Source organism: Lynx rufus, unplaced genomic scaffold (assembly GCF_022079265.1).
Source record: "Lynx rufus isolate CCGP_SWC_20201006 ecotype Redwood Valley unplaced genomic scaffold, mLynRuf1.p SCAF_14, whole genome shotgun sequence".
In the NCBI taxonomy this organism is placed as follows: domain Eukaryota; kingdom Metazoa; phylum Chordata; class Mammalia; order Carnivora; family Felidae; genus Lynx; species Lynx rufus.
In genome coordinates, this window is record NW_025814828.1 from 40,788,711 (window position 1) to 40,810,540 (window position 21,830).

Below are 21,830 nucleotides of genomic sequence, written 5' to 3' on the forward strand. Positions count from 1 at the left end.
GCAGGCTCCAGGCTCTGAGCTGCCAGCATGGAGCCTGACACGGGGCTCGAACCCACAAATCATGAGATTGTGACCTGAGCCGAAGTCCGACACTCAACCGACTGAGCCGCCCAGGCACCCCGCACCATTTTCGATTTCTACCAGCAGTATATGAGGGTTCTAATTTCTTCACTCACATAAAATTTTGATAAAGAGGAAAAGTGCAAAGAGTGAAAAATGCATGGGACTGGGTTTTTAATTTGCATTCTACACACCAATATACCTCCTTGGTAGAGGCATTTAGCTTTTCCAGCTCTCAGTTTCCTAGGATCCCTTCCAGTTGTCTGATTCTTTGAGCATCTCGGGAGAGGAGAGGTAAGCATTGCTAGAAGCATTCAGGCAAATCTGGGTGAACAAAGCCAATGTGATAGGCTGTAAGATTAGATTAGGTGATATGGAAAATCCTTTTCTTTTTTTAATTTTTTTTACTTACTTTGAAAGAGAGAGCACTGAGAGTATGAATGGGCGAGGGGCAGAGAGAGAGGGAGAGAATCCCAAGCAGGCTCTGCACTGTCAGCACGGAGCCTGATGCAGGGCTCAATCTCACGACCATGAGACCATCACCTGAGCCGTAATCAAGAGTTGGACGTTCAACCCACGGAGCCACCCAGGTGCCCCTTCTCTTTTTCCTTAAAGTTTTTTTTATTTATTTCATAATCTCTACACCCCACGTGGGGCTCAAACTTGTGACCCTGAGATCAAGAGCCACATGCTTTTCCAACTGAGCCAGCCAGGCACCCCAGAAAATCCTTTTCAATCCTAAAATTTCATAATTCTATTTTGTGGTTATATGTTTAGCAACATGGTGAGCTAATATAAATATAATGCTTCACCTTTGTCTTCATTGTACTTAAGATCAAAGTACTGGTATTTATTATTTCTATAATTACATGGCACTACCATTTTCATTTAGGAAATAACCTTTCAGCTGTATAGCTATGTAGTCCTGAAATTGATTTAACAATGTTTAAATTTTAAGTAATTTTAGTTTAATTGAAGTGTAATTTACATACAGTAAAATTTACCCTTTTGAAGTGTACAGTTCTGAGTTTTGGCAAATGAATACAGTCACATAACTGATCACTACAATGGAGATATAGTACAGTTACATCAACCCCCCAAATTTCCTCATGCTCCTTTGCAGCCAAGTCTGCCCCTAGCCTCTGATCAGTTTTTTTATCCCTATAGTTTTGTCTTTTTGAGAATGTCATATAAATAGAATCCGACAGTAACCTTTTGAGTCTGCCTTCTTTCACTTAGCGTGAGACATTTATTTATTTATTTTTTATTAAAAATTTTTTTAACGTTTATTTATTTTTGAGACAGAAACAGAGCATGAACGGGGGAGGGGCAGAGAGAGAGAGGGAATTACAGAATCCGAAGCAGGCTCCAGGCTCTGAGCTGTCAGCACAGAGCCCAACGTGGGACTCGAACTCACGGACCGCGTGATCATGACCTGAGCTGAAGTCGGACACTTAACCGACGGAGCCACCCAGGCGCCCCAGCATGATACATTTCAGATTCATCCATGTTGTCGCGTGTATCAGGAGTTCCTTTTTATTGTTGAGTAGTATTCCATTATTTGGGTGTACCATGTTTGTTTATCCATTCCCCAGTCGAGGAACATTTGGGTTGTTTTCAGTTTGGGTAATTATGAATAAATCTATTATAAACATTTGCAGACAGGTTTTTGAGTGAACATAATTTTTCATTTCCTTTGGGTGAATATTTAGGAGTGGGATTACTGACTCATATGGAAATTGTATATTAAACTTCATAAGAAACTGCCAAACTGTTTTTCCAAAGTGGCTGTGCCAGTTTGCATTCTTACGGGCAATGTATGAGAGATCCAGTTGCTATGCCACCAGCACTTGTTATGTTCAGTTTTTCTTTTTTTTTTTAATCTAATTTTAGCCATTCTAATAGGCATGCATTGGTGTTTCATTGTGGTTTCATTTGCATATCCTTGATGAGTAATGACGTTGAGCATTTTTCCATGTACTTATTTGCTGTCCATGTATTTTTGCTGAAGCATTTATTAAAATCTTTTGCCCATTTTTTAAAATGTTTGTTTGTTTGTTTGTTTGTTTATTTAGAGGCAGCAAGCATGAGCGGGGGAAGGGCAGAGAGAGAGGGAGACAGAGAATCCCAGCCCGTCTCTTCACTGTCAGCACGGACCCCAACTCGGGACTCTATCTCACGAACCGTGAGATCATGACCTGAACTGAAATCAAGAGTTGGATGACCAACCGACTGAGCCACTCAAGCGCCCCTTTGGCCCATTTTTTACAGGATTGTTTTCTTAATTGTGTTTCGAGACTTTTTTTTATATAACTTGGATACGAGTCCCTTGTCATATGGTGTGTTTTACAGATTTTTTTTTTCCGCAATTAATGATTTGTCTGCTCTTAACGGTGTCTTTTGAAGAACAGAAATTTTCTATTTTGATGAAAGTCCCAATTTTTAATTTTTTCTTTTACGGATTTGTGTTTTTGGTTTCACATCTAGAAAATGTTTGCCTAACCAGGATTACAAAGATTTTTTTTCCCTCTGTTTTATTCTAGAAGTTGTAGGGTTTTTGGTGTTATAGTTAGGTTCTATGATCTATTTTGAGTTGTTTTATATGGTGCAAGATAAGGGAATTCTTTTACTTTTTTTACATATAGATTTCCAATTGTTCTGGCACCATTTGTTGAAAAGACTATGCTTTATTGAATTGCCTTTGCACCTTTGTCAATGTATACACAAGTCTATTTTTGAACTCTCTATTCTGTTCCATTGGTTTATGCGCCTAGTAAACATTGGTTTCTGTTTGAATCTGGTTAACTATGAAGAAGCAGCCAAGAGAATGTTTTAGGAGCCAGATTGCCTGGGTCTCTGACTCAGCTCAAGCACTTACTAACTGTGTGAAATTTGGGTAAGTTATTTAGACTCTCGGTGCCTAAATTTTCTCATCTGTAAAACAGAGATAATAGTACACAACCCTCATAGGGGGTTTTTATGAGTTTTGAGTGCATGACCGTAAAGCACTGAGCATGGTGACTTGTTCCTGTACATAGCTTCTTATCCTCCTGAGCCTTATTTTGGACTTCTGTGCAGATGGGCTTTCCACTAAAATTAACAGATTCCGGGGCGCCTGGGGGACTGAGTTGGTTGAGCATCCGACTCTTGGTGTTGGCTCAGGTCGTGATCTCACAGTTCATGGTTTGGAGCTCCGTGTCGGGCTCCATACCGACAGCACGGGGCCCCCTTGGGATTCTCTCTCCCTCTCTCTGCCCCTCCCCTGCTCATGATCACTTGCTTGTGCCCTCTCTCTAAATAAATAAATAAATAAACTTAAATAAAAATTAAATTAACACATTCCATTATTTCATCTCAGATTATCATTATGGAAATTTAACTGCAGAGATGAATTTTAATGGAAAATTTCATTGCTGCTCAGTAAGAAAAAATAAGATGTTCACTTTTGTTTTCTGTTAGGAAAATAATGCTTAACTTAGTTTAGTAGCTGTATCGGGTGAACTCCAACTGTTGAAATAGTTTCTTTGATTTCAAAAGTATATCCACTACCTTTTGTGGATTATAGTAAGAAATACAGCCCAAACTACGCTCACTTCATAAGTGGCTCTTGTGAACAGGTAGCTTGAAATATGACGTTTCCATGTTTGTTTTTTTTAGGCACTATATTTGAAAACTAGTAACTTGCAAAATTCCTGTGGTACTAAGCTTCAGGTTATTTATGATTACTTTTTGTTTTGAAGAACTTCCAAGATTTGTTGAGGAAGTATCCTAAGTTTCTCCTTCGTGGACCATATTGACAATCTGAATAATTTTATACTATACAACTCTTTAGCTAGAGGGTTAGTTTCTCCCCGTAACTATGAGAACTGAGGTATCCAGATAAAGTACTTAGACAAATAGTAAATTACATTTAACTCCTCAGCATTGACATTTGTTATGGACTAAATATCCGTGTCCCTTCAAAATTCATGTGTTGAAGCCCTAACTCCCATTGTGGCTGTGTTTGGAGATGGGGCCTCAAAGGAAGTAATTAAAGGTTAAATGGGATCATAAAGGTAGGGCCCTGATCTGATAGGATTAGGTTCCTTACAAGAAGAGACCTCAGAGAACTTGTTGCGTACTCGCTCGGGAAGGCCATGCGAGGATATAGTGAGAAGGCAGACGTTGTCTGCAAGCCAGGGAGAGAGGTCTCACCAGAAACCAACCAACTGTGATGGCATCTTAATCTTGGACTTCCCAGCCTCCAGAACTGTGAGACATAAATTTCTGTTGTTTAAGCCACCTGATCAGTTATTTTGTTATGGCAACCAGTCTCAGTCTCCTCAGGCTGCCATCACAAAATAGCATGGGTTAGGTAGCTTTAAAGAGAAATTTATGTCTTAGATGGTTCTGGAGACTGGAAGTCCAAGATCAAGGTGCCGGCAGATCAAGTGTCTGGTGTCACAGGTCAGTATTGCTGGACATGAGTTAAAGCGTCAAAACCAGATTTTATTCAGTAACTACTGGCAGTGGGGGACAGAGCTGAGCTCCTTTCCAATTTGTGCGGAAGTGATTTCAACGATTTCATTAGGAAAATGAGGGAGCAGGGAGAGCAGGGGCTTCGTAGAGTCAGAGAAGTGAAAATTACAAAGTTGGTCAGTGTGAATGTGATTAGACGAGCTGTGTTCATTAACTCCGTTATCAAAGTGTGGATTCTATCCTCCCACAGAGACTGGTAGACAGAGGCCCTATCCTTCCTGACATTTATATTTCAAAGGAGTGGCTGTCAGGTCCTTGAGAAAGAGATTTCTGAATTTTAAGACTTACATACTCACAGCGGTGAGTTCTTTTTAGTAAATGCTGTAAGAAAGGGAAGTCAGGGGCCCATTATCAGGTATTGGCTAGAACAAACAGTAAATTTTCCTGGCAGAAACATTTTCCAGGCAGGAATTATAATGGGGGGGGGGGGAGGGGGGTTGAAGGGTCCTTCTAGAGACAGGGCTTTGTGCTGCTAGAAGCCATGCTTGAGTTTGGTCAAGTCTCTTACTCCAGGGATTGGGCCAGAGTTGTAGTGTGCCAGAAGTTTCCTGGTTCTCACTGGTGAGGGCCTGCATCCTGGCTCCTATTCAGTTACCTTCTTGCTATGTACTCATGGCCTTTCCTCTAGTGTGTACACAAGGAGAGAGGGAGAGAGAGGGAAGATCTTTTCTTTTCCCTTCTTCCTTCCTTCTTTCCTTCTAAGAGCACTAATCCCATCATGAGGCCCTGCCCTCAGGACCTCCTCTAAACCTAAAGAGCCCAACTCCAAATACCATCACCTTGGGGGTTAGGGCTTCAACAGATGAGTTTTGAGATGACACAGGTATTCAGTCCTCAGTCCATATGGCTTCCTGCGCAGACTACGATAGCAGCTCAATCATTTCAAAGTTAAGAGTGGATGTTGTTTGTGCATTTGCAACAAGTCTTAACTACAACTACTGATATTGTACTAATTATAACTAACATAGTTGAAATTTCTCCGTTAAATACCGTGCATCTTATGTATCACTTGCATGCAAAACACATCAGCTAAATTCCTTTAAGTCATAGGTATTAACTGTTCTGTTTTGTTATTTTTATCCAAACACTGGTTTGTTACATACTTAATTCTTAGATAAACGTGCTTGAAAATGTTTGAACTTGCTATCCATATCTCAGACAAAGATAACTTGGCCAGAACCTTGAACCCCAAATTAATTCCCCAGGAAAATACACGCAGAGTGTCACATCAAAGTTTTAAGGAGTTTCTGGTACAGTGAGATAAACCATAAACCGATAAACTGAAGCTTGAAGATTCCACTTGCCCATTGAACTTGAGGCCTTGGTAGAGCCAGGCCAACTCCTGGGCTCCTTTTCCCATACTCATGGCTTTCTTGCTCTTCTCACTCCCCACTGTGGGAGGTGGATCAGTGCCAAGGTGACAGGCTGAAGAAGACCAGAGAATTGTTTTGTACCCTCCTTAAAGCCTAAAGCAGAACTGGCTGAAACCACTCTTGCATGTTCCTTTTTTCCACTTTAAGGCCTGGACTAGATCCAGATCCTGGTAGCCTGCGCCATGACCACATTCCCATTCCCATTCCCGTCTCCCAAGTGGAAGGTAGCCTCACCTTCCTTTTACCCCAGGTATGGGAGGGAAGAGAATGTAAAAAGGAGAAACCCAGGACTGATATTAGGAGTGCCTCTGCCTGGCTTTGTGTATAATTATCTTCCTACTCAAGTTGGCCAGCTTGAACCGTGACCTAACTAAATGCCCCTAAGAACATCATTTTTGTTCTTGATCCTTATCAGGGTCTCTCTTCTTTGGAGATAGGCTGGAGAATGGGGTGTGAAGTGTATGATTATCAAACTTAGTTACCCTTCACGTTTGTTTATTAAAGAGAAACCTAGGGGCTGCCTCCCTCAGGTTACACTCCGAGGTAACAAAGATTAAGTAGTTTAAATGGATTCAGCAAGGATGTGTGGAGCGCCTCTGTGGTGCCAGGCACTGTGCTAGGTACGGGGGGAAAACAAGGGGGAGCAAAACAGATAATCCCTTCCCTCATGGAGCTTATGTCGTAATAGAGGACCAGTAGAATACAGATAATAAATACAATTCACACATAGTGCCTTAAAAGGAAGCTAAGTGCTTCGGAGAAAAATAAAGAAGGGTAAAGAGGTAGTATTGGAGGTGGTGTTTCAGTTTTAAATAGATTGGTTATTGGATTCCAGCCCAAAGATCACTGCACAGGAAGGGACAGAGACTGGTATTTAATGCAATGTAGATACTCCGAAAAGGGAGAGCAGGCTTCTGGTTGAGGAAACTGGAAAGCTTCACAGAAAAAGTTTGACAGGTGGACAAGCAGACCTAGGAGAAGGCTGTCTGGGCAAAGGAGAATCAGAAGACATAGACAAGTCACAGAAAGTGACTTCAGATCTACTGAGGAAGAAAGGTCCCATAGGAGAGCAATAAGAATTAGGAGTAAAATGTAAGTTGTTATTACATAGTAGTGACTTACATTGAAAGATCTTCCAATATTGAACCATTTTCACGCAACTCGGGATGAATCCAGCTTGGTTGTGGCGCTTCCTCTTTTTATGGGATTGATTTAATTGGCAGTTGTCCCCACCTCCACCCCCCGCCCCAGTCTATAGGCATGAGTGAAATGAACGTAAATTTTCTTCTTTTGCTGTGTCTTTGTTTTTCTTCTTAGGATCTCACTGGGAAGGCTAGTAGCACGAGTTAGGATTGTTCCTTTGTTTTCTATTGTCTTTTAAGGTTTGCATAAACCTGGGATAAATAAAATCTGAATCTGCTTATAAAACCATCAGGGCCTGGTGTTTTCTTTGTGGGAACACTTAGCTAGCCCACTGCTTCTATTTCTGTAGTAGTAATAGCATTTTATTTAGGCTTTTAACTTCTGCTGGAGTCAGTTGTGATAAGTTATTTTTCAAGAGATGTGTTCATTTCATAGACAAAATTTCTTAAAGCTTGTTGGTATATAGTTGTTGATGCTGTTCTCTTTTTAACCTTTACTTTATTTAGGGTGATATCCCCCTTTTCATTCATACTATTTCTGTTTTGTTTTTATTTCCTTGATCATTCTTTCCAGAAGTTTGCCTATTTTTTTCCTTTTTTTTCCGCCCACCCCCCCAGCAAAACATATTTTTGGCTTTGCTGATGTTTTCTATTACATATTTAATACCTCAATCATTAACCTCTGATATGATTTTTTATCTTTTTTTCTCCTACTTTCTGTAAGTTTATTGTGTATTGTCTAATTTCTTAAGAAGGACATTTAACTGCTTAATTTTGAGTGTTTTTATTATAGCTATTTAAGGTTATAGCTTTCTGTCAAAGCACCATTTTTGCTGCATCCCAAATGTGGTGTCTTAACATTTAATTCTGAGTATTTTTAGATTTGATTATGATTTCTTCTTTAACCCATGGTTTATTTAGCAGTATGCTTTTTAAATTTTCAAGTAGGCGTCTATTCATGTTTTCTGCCCAAAGCATGAATAGACACTTCTCTAAAGAAGACATCCAGATGGCCAACAGGCACATGAAAAGATGCTCAACGTCGCTCCTCATCAGGGAATTACAAATCAAAACCACACTCAGATACCACCTCACGCCCATCAGAGTGGCCAAAATGAACAAATCAGGAGACTATAGGTGCTGGCAAGGATGTGGAGAAACGGGAACCCTCTTGCACTGTTGGTGGGAATGCAAACTGGTGCAGCCGCTCTGGAAAACAGTGTGGAGGTTCCTCACAAAATTAAAAATAGACCTACCCTATGACCCAGCAGTAGCACTGCTAGGAATTTACCCAAGGGATACAGGAGTGCTGATGCAGAGGGGCACTTGTACCCCAGTGTTTATAGCAGCACTGTCAACAATAGCCAAATTGTGGAAAGAGCCTAAATGTCCATCAACTGATGAATGGATAAAGAAATTGTGGTTTATATACACAATGGAATACTACGTGGCAATGAGAAAGAATGAAATCTGGCCTTTTGTAGCAACATGGATGGAACAGGAGAGTGTTATGCTAAGTGAAATAAGTCATACAGAGAAAGATACCATATGTTTTCACTCTTATGTGGATCCTGAGAAACTGAACAGAAGACCATGGGGGAGGGGAAGGAAAAAAAAAAAAAGAGAGGGAGGGAGCCAAACCATAAAAGACTCTTAAAAACAGAATAAACTGAGGGTTGATGGGGGGGTGGGAGGGAAGAGAGGGTGAGTGATGGGCATTGAGGAGGGCACCTTTTGGGATGAGCACTGGGTGTTGTATGGAAACCAATTTGACAATAAATTTCATATAAAAAATAAATTTTCAAGTAGGCAAGAATTTTTTTTAATTGTTTTATGTTTATTTCTGAGAGAGAGAGACAGAGCATGAGTGGGGGAGGGGCAGAGAGAGAGAGGAAGACTCAGAATCAGAAGCAGGCTCCAGGCTCTGAGCTGTCAGCACAGAGCCTGACACAGGGCTCGAACTCACAAACTGTGAAGTCATGACCTGAGCTGAAGTCGGTCACTCAACTGACTGAGCCACCCAGGCGCCCCAGTAGGCAAGAATTTTTAAAATTATTTTTTGTTATTAACTTTTTAAGTTTATTTATTTATTTTGAGAGAGCAGGGGAGGGACAGAGAGAGAGGGAGAGGGAGAGAATCCCAAGCAAGCTCCTCACTGTAAGCACAGAGCCCAATGTGGGGCTTGAACCCAGTACTGTGGGATCATGACCTGAGCTGAAGTCAAGAGTCAGATGCTCAACCGACTGAGCCACCCAGGCACCCCTTGTTATTAACTTTTAACTTAATTACATGTTAGTCCCATGTCATAGTCTGTAAGTTATCTATTATTTAAAATCTATTTAGGCTTTGTGATCTAGTACATGATTTATTTAAAAAGCGTTCATATGTCCTTAAGAAAACTGTGAGTGTACTGTATTTATTGGATGCAGAACTCAGGCTTATTCTCATGGTATGGCTCAGATCTTATATATTATTGTTGATTTCATTTTTTTGGTCTGCTTGACTAATCAGTAGTTGAGAGAAGCAGCATTATTGAGGAGGGCACTTGGAATGAGCACTGGGTTGTTGTATGTAAGCAATGAATCATGGGAATCTACTCCCAGAGCCAAGAGCACACTGTATACACTGTATGTTTTACATATAAATTATATTTTATTTTATTTTATTTTATTTTATTTTATTTTATTTTAAATTTTAATGTTTTTATTTATTTTTGAGACAGAGAGAGAGCATGAGCAGGGGAGGGGCAGAGAGAGAGGGAGACACAGAATCCTAAGCAGGCTCCAGGCTCTGAGCTGTCAGCACAGAGCCTGACATGGGGCTCAAACTCACAGACTGTGAGATCATGACGTGAGCTTAAGTCAGATGCTTAACCGACTGAGCCACCCAGGCACCCCAATAAATTATATTTTTAAAAAATAAATAAAATAAAAGCCAGGAAACTGAAGGGGAAAAAAGACACTCCTTAGATTTTAATCTGCCAATTATGAGGGTTTGGAGAAGTCCTGGGCAATTGTCATAGTTAGTCCCTACCTATTTTTTTATTATTTATTTTGAGAAGGGAAGAGAGAGGGAGAGAGAGAGAGAGCGTGCGTGAGCGAGAGCGAGTGCCAGCATGCATGAGCCAGGGAGGGGCAGAGGGAGAGGGAGAATCCCAAGCAGGCTCCACACTGTCAGCACAGAGCCTGACTCGCTCAAACCCATGAACTGTGAGATCATGACCTGAGCCAAAATCAAGAGTCAGATGCTTAACTGAGTGAGCCACCCAGGTGCCCCCCACCCCCACCTATTTTTTCCCAGCTCTTCACCAGCACAGGGTTTCTGCCCTGCCCTAAATTCACTCTGCCCTGCCCTGAAGTCTTGACCAGAGATCTGAGTCCCAGCAAGTGTGGGAGAAATACTGTTGTCTCAAGATTTAGGGGAGGAAGAAGCAAGAGCAGAAACCCTAGAGGTTCCTTTTCTATTTTATCCTCCCACACTGTACCACAGGGATTTCTCATAGTTTCCCTTTTTCTTGGTGTTTTCCTTACTCAGTCCCTTTGGGGTTGATCTAGGGCAATAGGGGAGCCAGAAGCTATGCTAGTTGAGTTTCTTGGTAGAGACCAAACTGGAGTATTGCACCTTGATATACGTGCATCACCTGTAACGTCCTAGAAATAGAACTGCTTGAACACTTCTTTCTACATTAAACCTGTGTTGCCTCTATATTTTTTCTTTTCTTTCTCTCTCTCTCTCTCTCTGTTTTTTGTTTGTTTGTTTTTTTTGTGTGTGTATGACACTACCAACATCCAAACACATAAACCAGAGCAGTGTTTTTTCAAACCTGGAAGTGGGATAATAGAAAATATTCGGGGTTTACCACAAAACTAGGGTAAATATTATTTGTGAAGCTTTTACTTCCTCTGTATGTGTACATGCACAAATACTCACAAGTATGTGTGCTGGGCTGTGCTGAAGAATCTACTAATGTGGATTATAGTCGGAAAAGTCGAAAATCACCGACTAGAGAACTAGGCATCATTTTGGACCCGTCCCTCTGCCTTCCTTCCTACAGCCACTGAATTACCAAGTCGGTCGATTCTACTTCCTCAATAGTCCTCAAATGTATCCCGTCTTCCTCTTCCCTCCCAACCACCACTCTGCTTCCAGAACTTTCTGGATGACTGCAACAATCTTCAGATCCGTGCTCCGCCTCCTTATTCCGATCAGAGTCATCTTTCCGAAATGTACATTTTCCTTACGTAAATCCTCCTGTGGCACCCTGTTGCCCACAGATGACTTCCACGCTTTATAACATGGCCCCTGCCTACCTCTCTAGCTTCATCTGCTAGCCTTCTAGTATCACAGCTAAACACCAAACCGCTTTCGGTTTTCCTCACGTTCTCTGATGAGTTTTATTTTGTTCATTCTTTCACTTTTGCCTGGTGTGGGAAGGGAGGGTCCTTTACTCCCACCCCTTTTGTGGGGGTGAACTCCAGCTCGTGTACTCTGGCTTCGTATGTGAAGTCTTACACCCCTGCATCCCCCACCCCTGGAGTATGTTTCCAGAATATTCTAGGCATCGTGCATTGCACAGCCAAGTTGTTTTTAAATCATCTGTTTAGGTGAGTGTTTACTTTTTTTCTTATGGGAAGTAACTAAACATCATACTCATGTTAGTGCCTAAAAGAATATCTAGCTCATTTTGGGTGTTGGTCAGATGTTGGCTGAATGACTGAAGATCTGGAAAGTTCAAGCACCTTTTCCAAATCATGTTGCTTATAGGTGACAGAATTAAGACTGGGAAACAAAGGGCCTCTTTTATTGTTTCATGCTACAGACGAGTACTCCTTCTAGTGCGTAATGTAAAACTGAAAAAGTACATTTATTGTGCAATACCGAATAAATCACTTTAAGCTAGTTTGGTAACAATCAAGATGATTAAGTTAACCTTTGTGAATAATCCAATTTTTGCCTACTGTAAGGGAGTCTATTTCTGGCACATGAACAGTTTTGGCGTGAAATCTAATATTTGCAAAGAGGTAAAATAGTGCAAGTAGACTCAAAAGTAATTTGGAAAAATCAAAGTGACCTTTTTGTGACTCTATTTTGAGCGGTCAGTTAGAACTTTAAAATATGTAATGTGACGGATTCCAGGCATACTGTTTAAAACGTGATGTGAGCTTTAGTTTAGAATATGTAAAAGATGGGAATGGTGGCATTTGAAGAATTACACTGTAGGAAAAGCTCAAGATATGTTTGAATCACATTTACAGGTGCAAGTTATGACATAGAATGATTCTTGTGCCTTCAGGTTCTTCCAGTTTCTGTAGCATATTGCAGAAATCAGTCGGGGTTAAGAAACTAAGACCCATCCATCAGTTTATTGAAGGATAGAGAAATGTATTTCAATCTGGGCCTATCTCCAATTTCAGAAGTTTTTAGAGAAGCAGAAGCTGTTTCAAATTTCCACTTGTGGAATTTGAGAAGCAAAAACAAATGAATAAAGAAAAAAAAAGAGACCAACAAAAACCCAGCCTCTTAAATATGGAGAACAAACTGGAAGCTGCCAGAGGGGAGGTGGGGGGGGGTGATGGGTGAAATAGATAAAGGGGATGAAGAGCACATTTATCCTGATATAATGTATAGAATTGTTGAATCATATTGTACACCTGAAACTAATATGATGCTGTGTGTTAACTATACTTGAATTAAAAAAATAAAAACCAAAAAAGTGAAGCATCAGAAACAGAAAAAGGGTCAGAGCTGAAATATCTCTTAATAACATCCAAAGTGCTGTGTGTAGGAGGATTTCCCCAATCGTTTCCAAAAGGTATTGTTACAGTTAGTATGTTGAAACAGGATCCAAACAGTGTCCCCACATTGGTTGGCTGATGTGTCCTTGAATCTTCCTTTATCACCGTCTCCTCTCCCTTCTGCCCCCCCCTCCTTTTATTTATTGAAAAAAATAATTTGCGCTCTTCATTTTCTTACTATGTTGTAAAGTCGAGGAGAGTAGGAACTTAAGATTTTAGCACTTAAGAATTGTGCCTGGGATCCAGTAGACACTTGACTATCGGACTATAGTCTGTCGGACTATTATTTGTCTGATGCTGTTGATAATACTCAAGGCCTGTGTTTTGTCCCTGCAGGTTGATCCAAAAGACTACATGTTCAGCGGACTGAAGGATGAAACAGTAGGTCGCTTGCCTGGCCAAGTGGCAGGACAACAGTTCCTCATTCAAGACTGTGAGAACTGTAACATCTATATTTTTGATCACTCGGCTACAATCACTATCGATGACTGTGCTAACTGCGTGATTTTCCTGGGACCTGTGAAAGGCAGTGTGTTTTTCCGGAATTGCAGAGATTGCAAATGCACGTTAGCCTGCCAGCAGTTCCGTGTGAGGGACTGTAGGAAGCTGGAAGTCTTTCTGTGCTGTGCCACTCAGCCCATCATTGAGTCTTCCACAAACATCAGGTTTGGCTGTTTCCAGTGGTACTATCCTGAGCTAGCGTTCCAGTTCAAAGACGCAGGGCTAAGTATCTTCAACAACACCTGGAGCAACATTCATGACTTCACGCCTGTGTCAGGAGAACTCAACTGGAGCCTTCTTCCAGAAGGTGCCGTGGTTCAAGACCATGTTCCTCTCCCTGCCACCGAAGAGCTCAAAGCTGTCCGCATTTCCACAGAAGCCAACAGAAGTATCGTTCCAGTGTCTCGGGGTCAGAGGCCGAAGAGCAGTGATGAATCCTGCTTGGTGGTATTATTTGCTGGCGATTATACAATCGCAAATGCCAGAAAACTAATTGATGAGGTAAGGAGAGAGACCAGAGAAACAGACACACACCTAGGTAGAAGCACACCACTTTCTGGAGAACTTTCTTTTCAAATTGGCTGGTAGAAATACAGGCAGTCCTTGGGGCACCTGAGTGGCTCAGTCATTTGGGTGTCTGACTTTGGCTCAGGAACTCGAACTTCGGGAGTTGGAGCCCCGCATCGGGCTCGCTGCTGTCAGCGCAGAGCCCGCTTTGGATCCTCTCTCTCCCTCTCTCTGCCCTGCCTCGACTTACTTGCCCTGAAAAATAGATAAAATGTTTTAAAAAAAAGAGAAATACAGGCAGCTCTTAAGTTATAGTCCTCTGGGCCTCAAAATACTTTCCCAAAGAAACTTTTAAAAATACAGTCCAATTCAGTAAGCATTTATTAAGCACTTACTGTGTGAAGAGTTACTCTGTTACCGTATTTCATTGATTATAGGATGCACATTTGTTTTCCACGTTTTTGCTTATCTGAAATGCATCTTGCAATCGACGGCAACTTAAAGCTGATGAAATATGGCATGTGCTGGAGATGGAGATACATAGGCGAAATTCTCTGCCCCCAGAGAACTTCCATTCTTTATAATAAATGATTGCCGTGGAAGCTTACAAAGGTAGTACTGCAGAGTAAAGCCTGGCCTCATTTATTAGGAGTTTGGCTAGGGAAGGTGGGAAAGACATTTCAGAGTACAGCTTTTGGCCCCTGACGTGACTGTGGGAACGAGCCCCACACCACTCGCCTTTTCCCTGTTGCTATGTGAAGGGGCAGCTGGTGTGTCAGAACGAGGGTGGGGGCTGGGATAGCAGCTTGTGGGCTCAGGATCAGGGACTTGGTGAATTTGGGACTAGAGAGGAGTTCTATTGGGAGCGGCTCCCACTTGCAGAATACCTGGGGACGGAGAGATGAGGGGCTCCAGGAAGCAGCAGTTCCTGCGTTGGCGGGTGCTCCAGTGGGGAGACAGCAGAAGGCTGTATTAATTATCCAGTAAGCAGGTATCCTTCAGAAGGAGTCTTTGAATTTAAAAATCAGACTTCCAGAAATGAAGCAGCGAATGGAAAACTTACCAAGTCTCTTTTTGATTGGATTTTTAAAAATATTTATTTATTTTTGGGAGAGTGCAAGCGGGGGAGTGGCAGAGAGAGGGGGACAGGGAATCCGAAGTGGGGTCTGCACTGACAGGCTGACAGCAGTGAGCCCGATGTGGGGCTCGAACCCACGAACCGTGAGATCATGACGTGAGCCGAAGTCGGATGCTCAACTGACTGAGCTACCCGGGCACCCCATGAATTTTCTAGAAATTGTAACAGTTCTGTCGAAAGGAAGATTATGAGGGAAAAAAGCCCCACCAAAGATGACCTCCTCTCTGTGGCTACACATCCTACAGTGTAGAAAACCCGTGTCTGAAATCCATAAAGCATATCTGAAATCTAGTTTTCAAAACAACAGAAGCCAAAGTGCACATTTAAGACTGTGGTATTTTCTTTTTTGTTCATGCCAATCTGATAAAAACATGCTGTGAATCTGCTAAGATATAGAAAAGTACTTCTGGCCTTCGAGCTATCTAGTCACATATGTTAATCCAACATCTGAGAAGTCAGTATTTGCTTTATCCTGTATGGTGATTTTTTTTTTAAATCTACATACAGTTTGCAGAAGATATCATTATTCAGGTTAAACTCCTTTTTGGTGGGTAACAAGGAGTGGATAGCACACTTATTTTTTAAAAAGCCGTCAGAACAAACACCGTCTTTCCTCATGAGTCATCATATGTTCTTTACCTTTTCACTTGCGGTATCTGATGTGTGAAATGACAGTGTCGTGTGCACTTGAAAACAACACGACCAGGAAGAATGATGTTCTTTAGATGTCCTTCTGGATTACAGAAGAGTTTGAAACAAAAGCGCAACAACAGCAATAATAATGGCTAACACTTAGGTAGTGTTCACCATATGCCAGGCATCGTTATAAGGGGTTTAAATGAAGTCACTCACTTGACTTAGAGTAACCTATGAAATAGGTGCCGTTTATTTCCCTTTTTGCAGATAAGGAAAATGAGCCACAGAGAGGGTAAGTACCTGGCAAAAGGCCCCTCAGCCAGGAAACAGCAAGAGCCATGATTTAAATCCAGGCAGCCTGGCTTTGTAGACCACAGTCTCAGCCCTTAAGTCCGATGTTACTCTGCTGCCTCAGCAGTAGAGGAGAGTTGACAGGTGCCTGGTGGAGCAGGAATGTGAGGGAAGTACGGGGAGTCAAGGCAGATACCACCCTTCAGCCTAGAAGGAAAATCCCTGGGACTTTCGGGTTGGACTTACCCTCTCTAATTCCAAAAGCACAGAATTAGGGACTAAAAAGAACAAAACAGGGGCGCCTGGGTGGTGCAGTCGGTTAAGCGTCCGACTTCAGCCAGGTCACGATCTCGCGGTCTGTGAGTTCGAGCCCCGTGTCAGGCTCTGGGCTGATGGCTCAGAGCCTGGAGCCTGTTTCCGATTCTGTGTCTCCCTCTCTCTCTGCCCCTCCCCCGTTCATGCTCTGTCTCTCTCTGTCCCAAAAATAAATAAACGTTGAAAAAAAAAATTAAAAAAAAAAAAAAAGAACAAAACAAAGAAGACACCGAGTACATGTGAAGAGGGTATCAAAACATGCTAAAAGATCACCAATTTACATGTTAAGAGAGAGATTACATATTTATTTTATTTATTTATTTTAATTTTTTAATGTTTATTATTTTTGGGAGAGACAGAGACAGACAGAGAGAGCAAGCAGGGAAGGGTCAGAGAGAGAGGGAGACACAGAATCGGAAGCAGGCTCCAGGCTCTGAGCCGTCAGCACAGAGCCCGACACGGGGCTCGAACTCACAGACCGCAAGATTGTGACCTGAACTGAAGCCGGCCACCCAACTGACCGAACCACCCAGGCACCCCCTTTTTTTAAAAAAAAAAATTCTTTTCAGTGTTTATTTTTGAGAGAGCAAGAGAGAGACAGAACATGAGCAGGGGAGGGGCAAAGAGAGGGAAAGGGAGAGGGAGACACAGACTCTGAAGCAGACTCCAGGCTCCAAGCTGCCAGCTCAGAGCCTGACGTGGGGCTCGAACCTGAGAACTGTGAGATCATGACCTGAACCGAAGTCGGTCGCTCAACCAACTGAGCCACCCAGGCCCCCTGAGAGATTACATTTTTTTTTTCAATGAAGCTCGAGTTCCCAGGAAAATATGTGTAGGAGCTACTTAATTCTGAGATGGAAAAAACAAGCAAACAACCCTTGAGTCTTTCTCGTACCATAACCTAAATACCTTAAGACAGCCTCAACTGGAACTGTGATTGCTGACTCTGGTTGGTTATGTTCAACCCTAGGACCAGCACAGAATTTTGATTCACATTATTTTTATAAATTGAATGTATCCTAAGAGTTTTTTTAGTCTAGGAAGTCCAGAGAAGCTGGATAAAGCAGAAAACACATTCCAGAGTGAATGAAGAGAAGTTACTGGGCCTCCATTTTCTCACCTAAAAAGTCAGATTTCTTGCTTCCTCTTGGCTACATCACAGATACGCACAGGACAAACTAATGTAAAAGTGGTCTGAAATGTTGGGAAGTAACGTATTGCATAATTTAAAGTTGGGTAGTTAAGCACTATTTTCAAGTCCTTAAGAGTAGAAGAGTTTCCATGAAAAAGGAGTCTCCGGATATCTGCAGTGAGATATCGAAATAGATCAAGTTTCATAATCCCTTATTTGTTTTTAGGTAACAGTATTTTGAGTTAATCATCTTTTGTCAGTTTATGTGTCTGAGTATGAAATGAGAGGTAGAGGTAGTGAGCTCTCTAGAAAATTAGAAACAGAGGTAGGATTATTCCTGCGATTTTAAGTAACTTTGCAGTCATCACCTGGCAGTGATGCCCATGCACTTTTCTGCTACTTTTTTATGTATGTTTTTTTTTCTGAGGCAGCATTGAAGGCTCTCAAAAAGGATTTGAGTTTGAATCCAATTTGATGGAATAGTATTGAATAACGTAGCCATAGGGTGAAATATGATGAGCCATTAAAACTGACTTTATAGTGGAATAGCTGGGAAGTATTCACAGTCAAGTAAGGGAAGATTTGCAGAATATCATATAAGTATCTGAATTATTATTATTATTTTTTTTTTTTTAGAGATCTCAGTCCGGGAAGTTATATATACTAAAATGTTAGCAGTTGTGGTGATTCTTAGGAAGTGGATTCAGAGCAGGACTTTCTTCTCTTTTTTGCAGTTATATGGGTTTTGCAATGAACAGGTGTTATTTCTGTAATGGGGGGAAAACAAACACTGGGAGGATAAAAGGAAGTATACCTATATGGCAGGGGCATCTTTGAGTGATAGCACCTTGGTTCATATTTGTTTCTATTTTTTATTTTTCAAGTGTTCTGTATTGAGCATACATGTTACTTAAATTTTTTTAACGTTTATTTTTGAGAGAGGGGGAGGGGCAGAGACAGAGGGAGACACAGAACCCAAAGCAGGCTCCAGGCTCCGAGCGGTCAGCACAGAGCCCGACGCAGGGCTCAAACCCATGAACCGCAAGATCATGACCTGAGCTGAAGTTGGATGCTTAACCGACTGAGCCACCCAGGCGCCCCCATGCATGCTACTTTTATACTTAAAAATCCAAGAGACTTTGCTAAAAAAACTAAGTGGTTGAATTCTGTGCAATTTTTAAAAACTACTTTAATAGTTATTTTAAAAATCAACGTGTACTTGTGGCTTCAGATCCTGTGTCTCCCTCCCTCTCCTTCCCTGCTCACGCTCTGTCTCTCAAAAATGAATAAACGTTAAAAAAAAATCAACGTGTACTCATTGTACAGTATTGTAGCAATGAAGAAGAGTAGAAATAAACTTAAAAACCATCCATAACGTACTCTATCTTGAATAGTCTTTTTAGGAATAATCTTTAATTTATTTAGTCTATAAGCAGATTAACAGGGTTCGAATCACAGTTCTCTTACTTTATAGCTGTGTGACCTTGGGTAAATTTCTTGGCCACTCTGTGCCTTAGTTTCCTCACCTGTAGAATGAGGGTAATAATAGCACCTACCACACGAGAGGATTAAATGTGTTACACATATATAAAGTGCATAAAATTGCCTGGCACACAGTAAGTGCTCCATAAATGTAGTCTATTATTATTGTGCTATACCGTATACATCTGTATCATGCTTTTCAAAATTATGACTTAAGCTCTTCCCCCTTTTGTCGTATGTTATATTTCATGAACTGTGCTATTTCATCATGTGATAAATGCACCCTAGTTTACTTACTTAACCATTCTCACTGGACGTTTGCATGTGTCACCAAACTCTTTACGCACCACACACTAATTCTTAACCAGAAACACCCATCTGGAAAAATCTTGCGTATGTGAAAACTTGTTAGAGCAAACACCCTGAATCAGAGTGCTGACTCAAACAAACATCAGCATGCTGTGTCACGGTTTTATGTCGAAAAATGCTAGAATAGGAAAATACTGTTTTAATCTCAGAAGTTCATTTTAAAATCCAAACGAAACTTTATTTTCCACAGATGGTTGGTAAAGGATTCTTCCTAGTTCAAACCAAGGAAGTGTCAATGAAAGCTGAAGATGCTCAGAGAGTTTTTGGGGAGAAAGCACCTGACTTCCTTCCTCTGCTGAGTAAAGGTACCTTCTGGATGATTGGTGTGCTTGTGTGGTTATCCTCCTGATGCATGATTAGAACTACTCTTGCCCTTAGCATTTCTCTTACATTGCCTTCTTTTTCTTGTTTATGTTTTTTTTTCCTGTTACTATTCACAACTGGCAAAAATTTTGGGGCGCCTGGGTGACCCAGTCGGTTAAGCGTCCAACTTTGGCTCAGGCCATGATCTCGTAGTCCTTCGGTTCAAGCCCCACGTTGGGCTCTGTGCTGACAGCTCAGAACCTGGAGCCTGGTTCGGATTCTGTGTCTCCCCCCCACTCTCTCTCTCTGCCCCTCCCCTGCTCTCACTGTGTGTGTGTGTCTCTCTCTCAAACATAAACATTAAAAAAAAAAGTCAGAATTTCACATCATTCAAAAATCCCTGTGTAACTAACTAGAAATTGGGCAGTAGGTCTTTTCCCCCTATTCTGTCGTGTTAGTACTTGAATGTCACATTTCATTATTATATATTTTGTTATTTCTAATTCTTATTGTATTGTACTACAGTGAGTGACTGTTTTGTTCTCCCTGTACAGAGTTACAAAGCACTTTATAAGGATTCTTTCTGCTTTAGTGTGCTTTGACCCTACTGGAAAGGAAATAAGAAAAATAAACAAAATGGTATACTATTTTATGTATTTAATATGATTAACTTTCCATGCATAATTAGGATTGTTTTCCCCAGTGGACAAATGCCACCAATAAATTTCAGATACTGAAAACATGTCTGCAAACAGAGGAACTGGAATTTGTGTGCCTTCCTGAAGGGTTATATCTGCCTACATGTATTTGAAGGTATACCGATTCTAAAGGACAGAGTTCTGTTTGTCTGTCAGAGCAGGGACATGGTTTGCTCAAGATTCATCAGGCTTTTCTTGACTGGCTGGAGCCAATATGTGTAGTAATATGCCGTGCTGATGGAATATACCCTAAAAAGATGGCATGTCTGCATTTACATGCTTTTTATGTATAAATTGTAATAACCGTGAAACCTATGTGAAAATGTTGGAGGATTGTTGGGAGAATTTTAATAGCTAATGCTGGGTATGACTCAGCCATTAATACAGTACTTCATACACCTTTGTGGTTATTGTAGCAATATGAAGGATTTGCTCTAACCCAGTGCCTGCATCTACTATAGAGTATATATATCAGAAATTATGACCTGGCTCCTTTTTTTTTTTTTAAGTATAATTAACATACAGTGTTATGTTAGTTTCAAGTGTACAGCATAACGATTCAACAATTCTGTATATTTCTCAGTGCTCATCATGATAAGTGTACTCTTAATCTCCTTTATCTATTTCACTCCTTTCCCCACTCCCCCTCCCCTTTGGCAACCACCAGTGTTCTGTACTTAAGAGGCTGGGGTTTTTTTTTTTTTGTCTTTTTTCTCTTCGTTTTCTTAAATGCCACATATAAGTAAAATCATAGGGTAGTTATCTTTCTCTGGCTGACTTATTTCACTTAGTATTACACCCTCTAGCTCCATCCATGTTGCAAATGGCAAGATTTCATTCTTTTTATGGTTGAGTAGTATTCCATGTTATATGTGCGTATGTATGCATACACACGCACACACACACACCCCACATCTCCTTTATTCATGCATCTATTGATGGACACTTGGGCCGCTTCCATAATTTGGCTATTATAAATAATGTTGCTATAAATAATGTATACATAGAGGTGTATGTATGAATTATAGGGTTTTTGTGTTTTTCGGGTAAACACGCAGAAGCGCAGTTACTGGATCATAGGGAAGTTATGTTTTTAACTTTTTGAGGAACCTCCATATGGTCTTCCACAGCGGCTATACCAGTTTGCTTTCCACCAACAGTGCCTGAGGGTTCCTTTTTCCCCACATCCTCACCAATGCTTGTTATTTCTTGTGCTTTCAATTTTAGCCATTCTGACAGGTGTAAGGTGATATCTCATTGTGGTTTTAATTTGCATTTTCCTGATGATCAGTGATATTGAGCATCTTTTCATGTGTCTGTTGGTCATCTGTGTGTCCTCTTTGGAAAAATGTCTGTTCAGGTCCTCTGTCCATTTTTAATTGGGTTATTTCACTTTTTGCTGTTGAGTTGCATAGGAACTTTATATATTTTGGATATTAGCCCCCTTATCAGATATTCATCTGCAAATATCTCCTCTCATTCAGTAGGCTGCCTTTTTATTTTGTTGCTTTTGTTTTTCTTGCCTGAGGAAACATACCTAGAAAAATGTTTCTATGGCTGATGTCAAAGA

At 41.0% G+C, this 21,830-nt stretch overlaps 1 protein-coding gene across 3 annotated transcripts in view; it reads left to right on the forward strand.

The window, feature by feature from the left end:
* RP2 (RP2 activator of ARL3 GTPase) overlaps positions 1–21,830 on the forward strand; it is a 49,740-nt gene that overhangs the window by 8,415 nt on the left and 19,495 nt on the right. For 2 of the 3 annotated variants that reach the window (XM_047076126.1, XM_047076125.1), the window contains exons 2-3: positions 13,225–13,890; positions 19,450–19,564. In XM_047076126.1, coding sequence (XP_046932082.1) covers positions 13,225–13,890; positions 19,450–19,564 — 781 coding nt within the window. Of the gene's footprint in view, positions 1–2,298; positions 2,957–13,224; positions 13,891–19,449; positions 19,565–21,830 lie in introns of those variants that run through there. The other variant, XM_047076127.1, reaches the window with a different exon arrangement.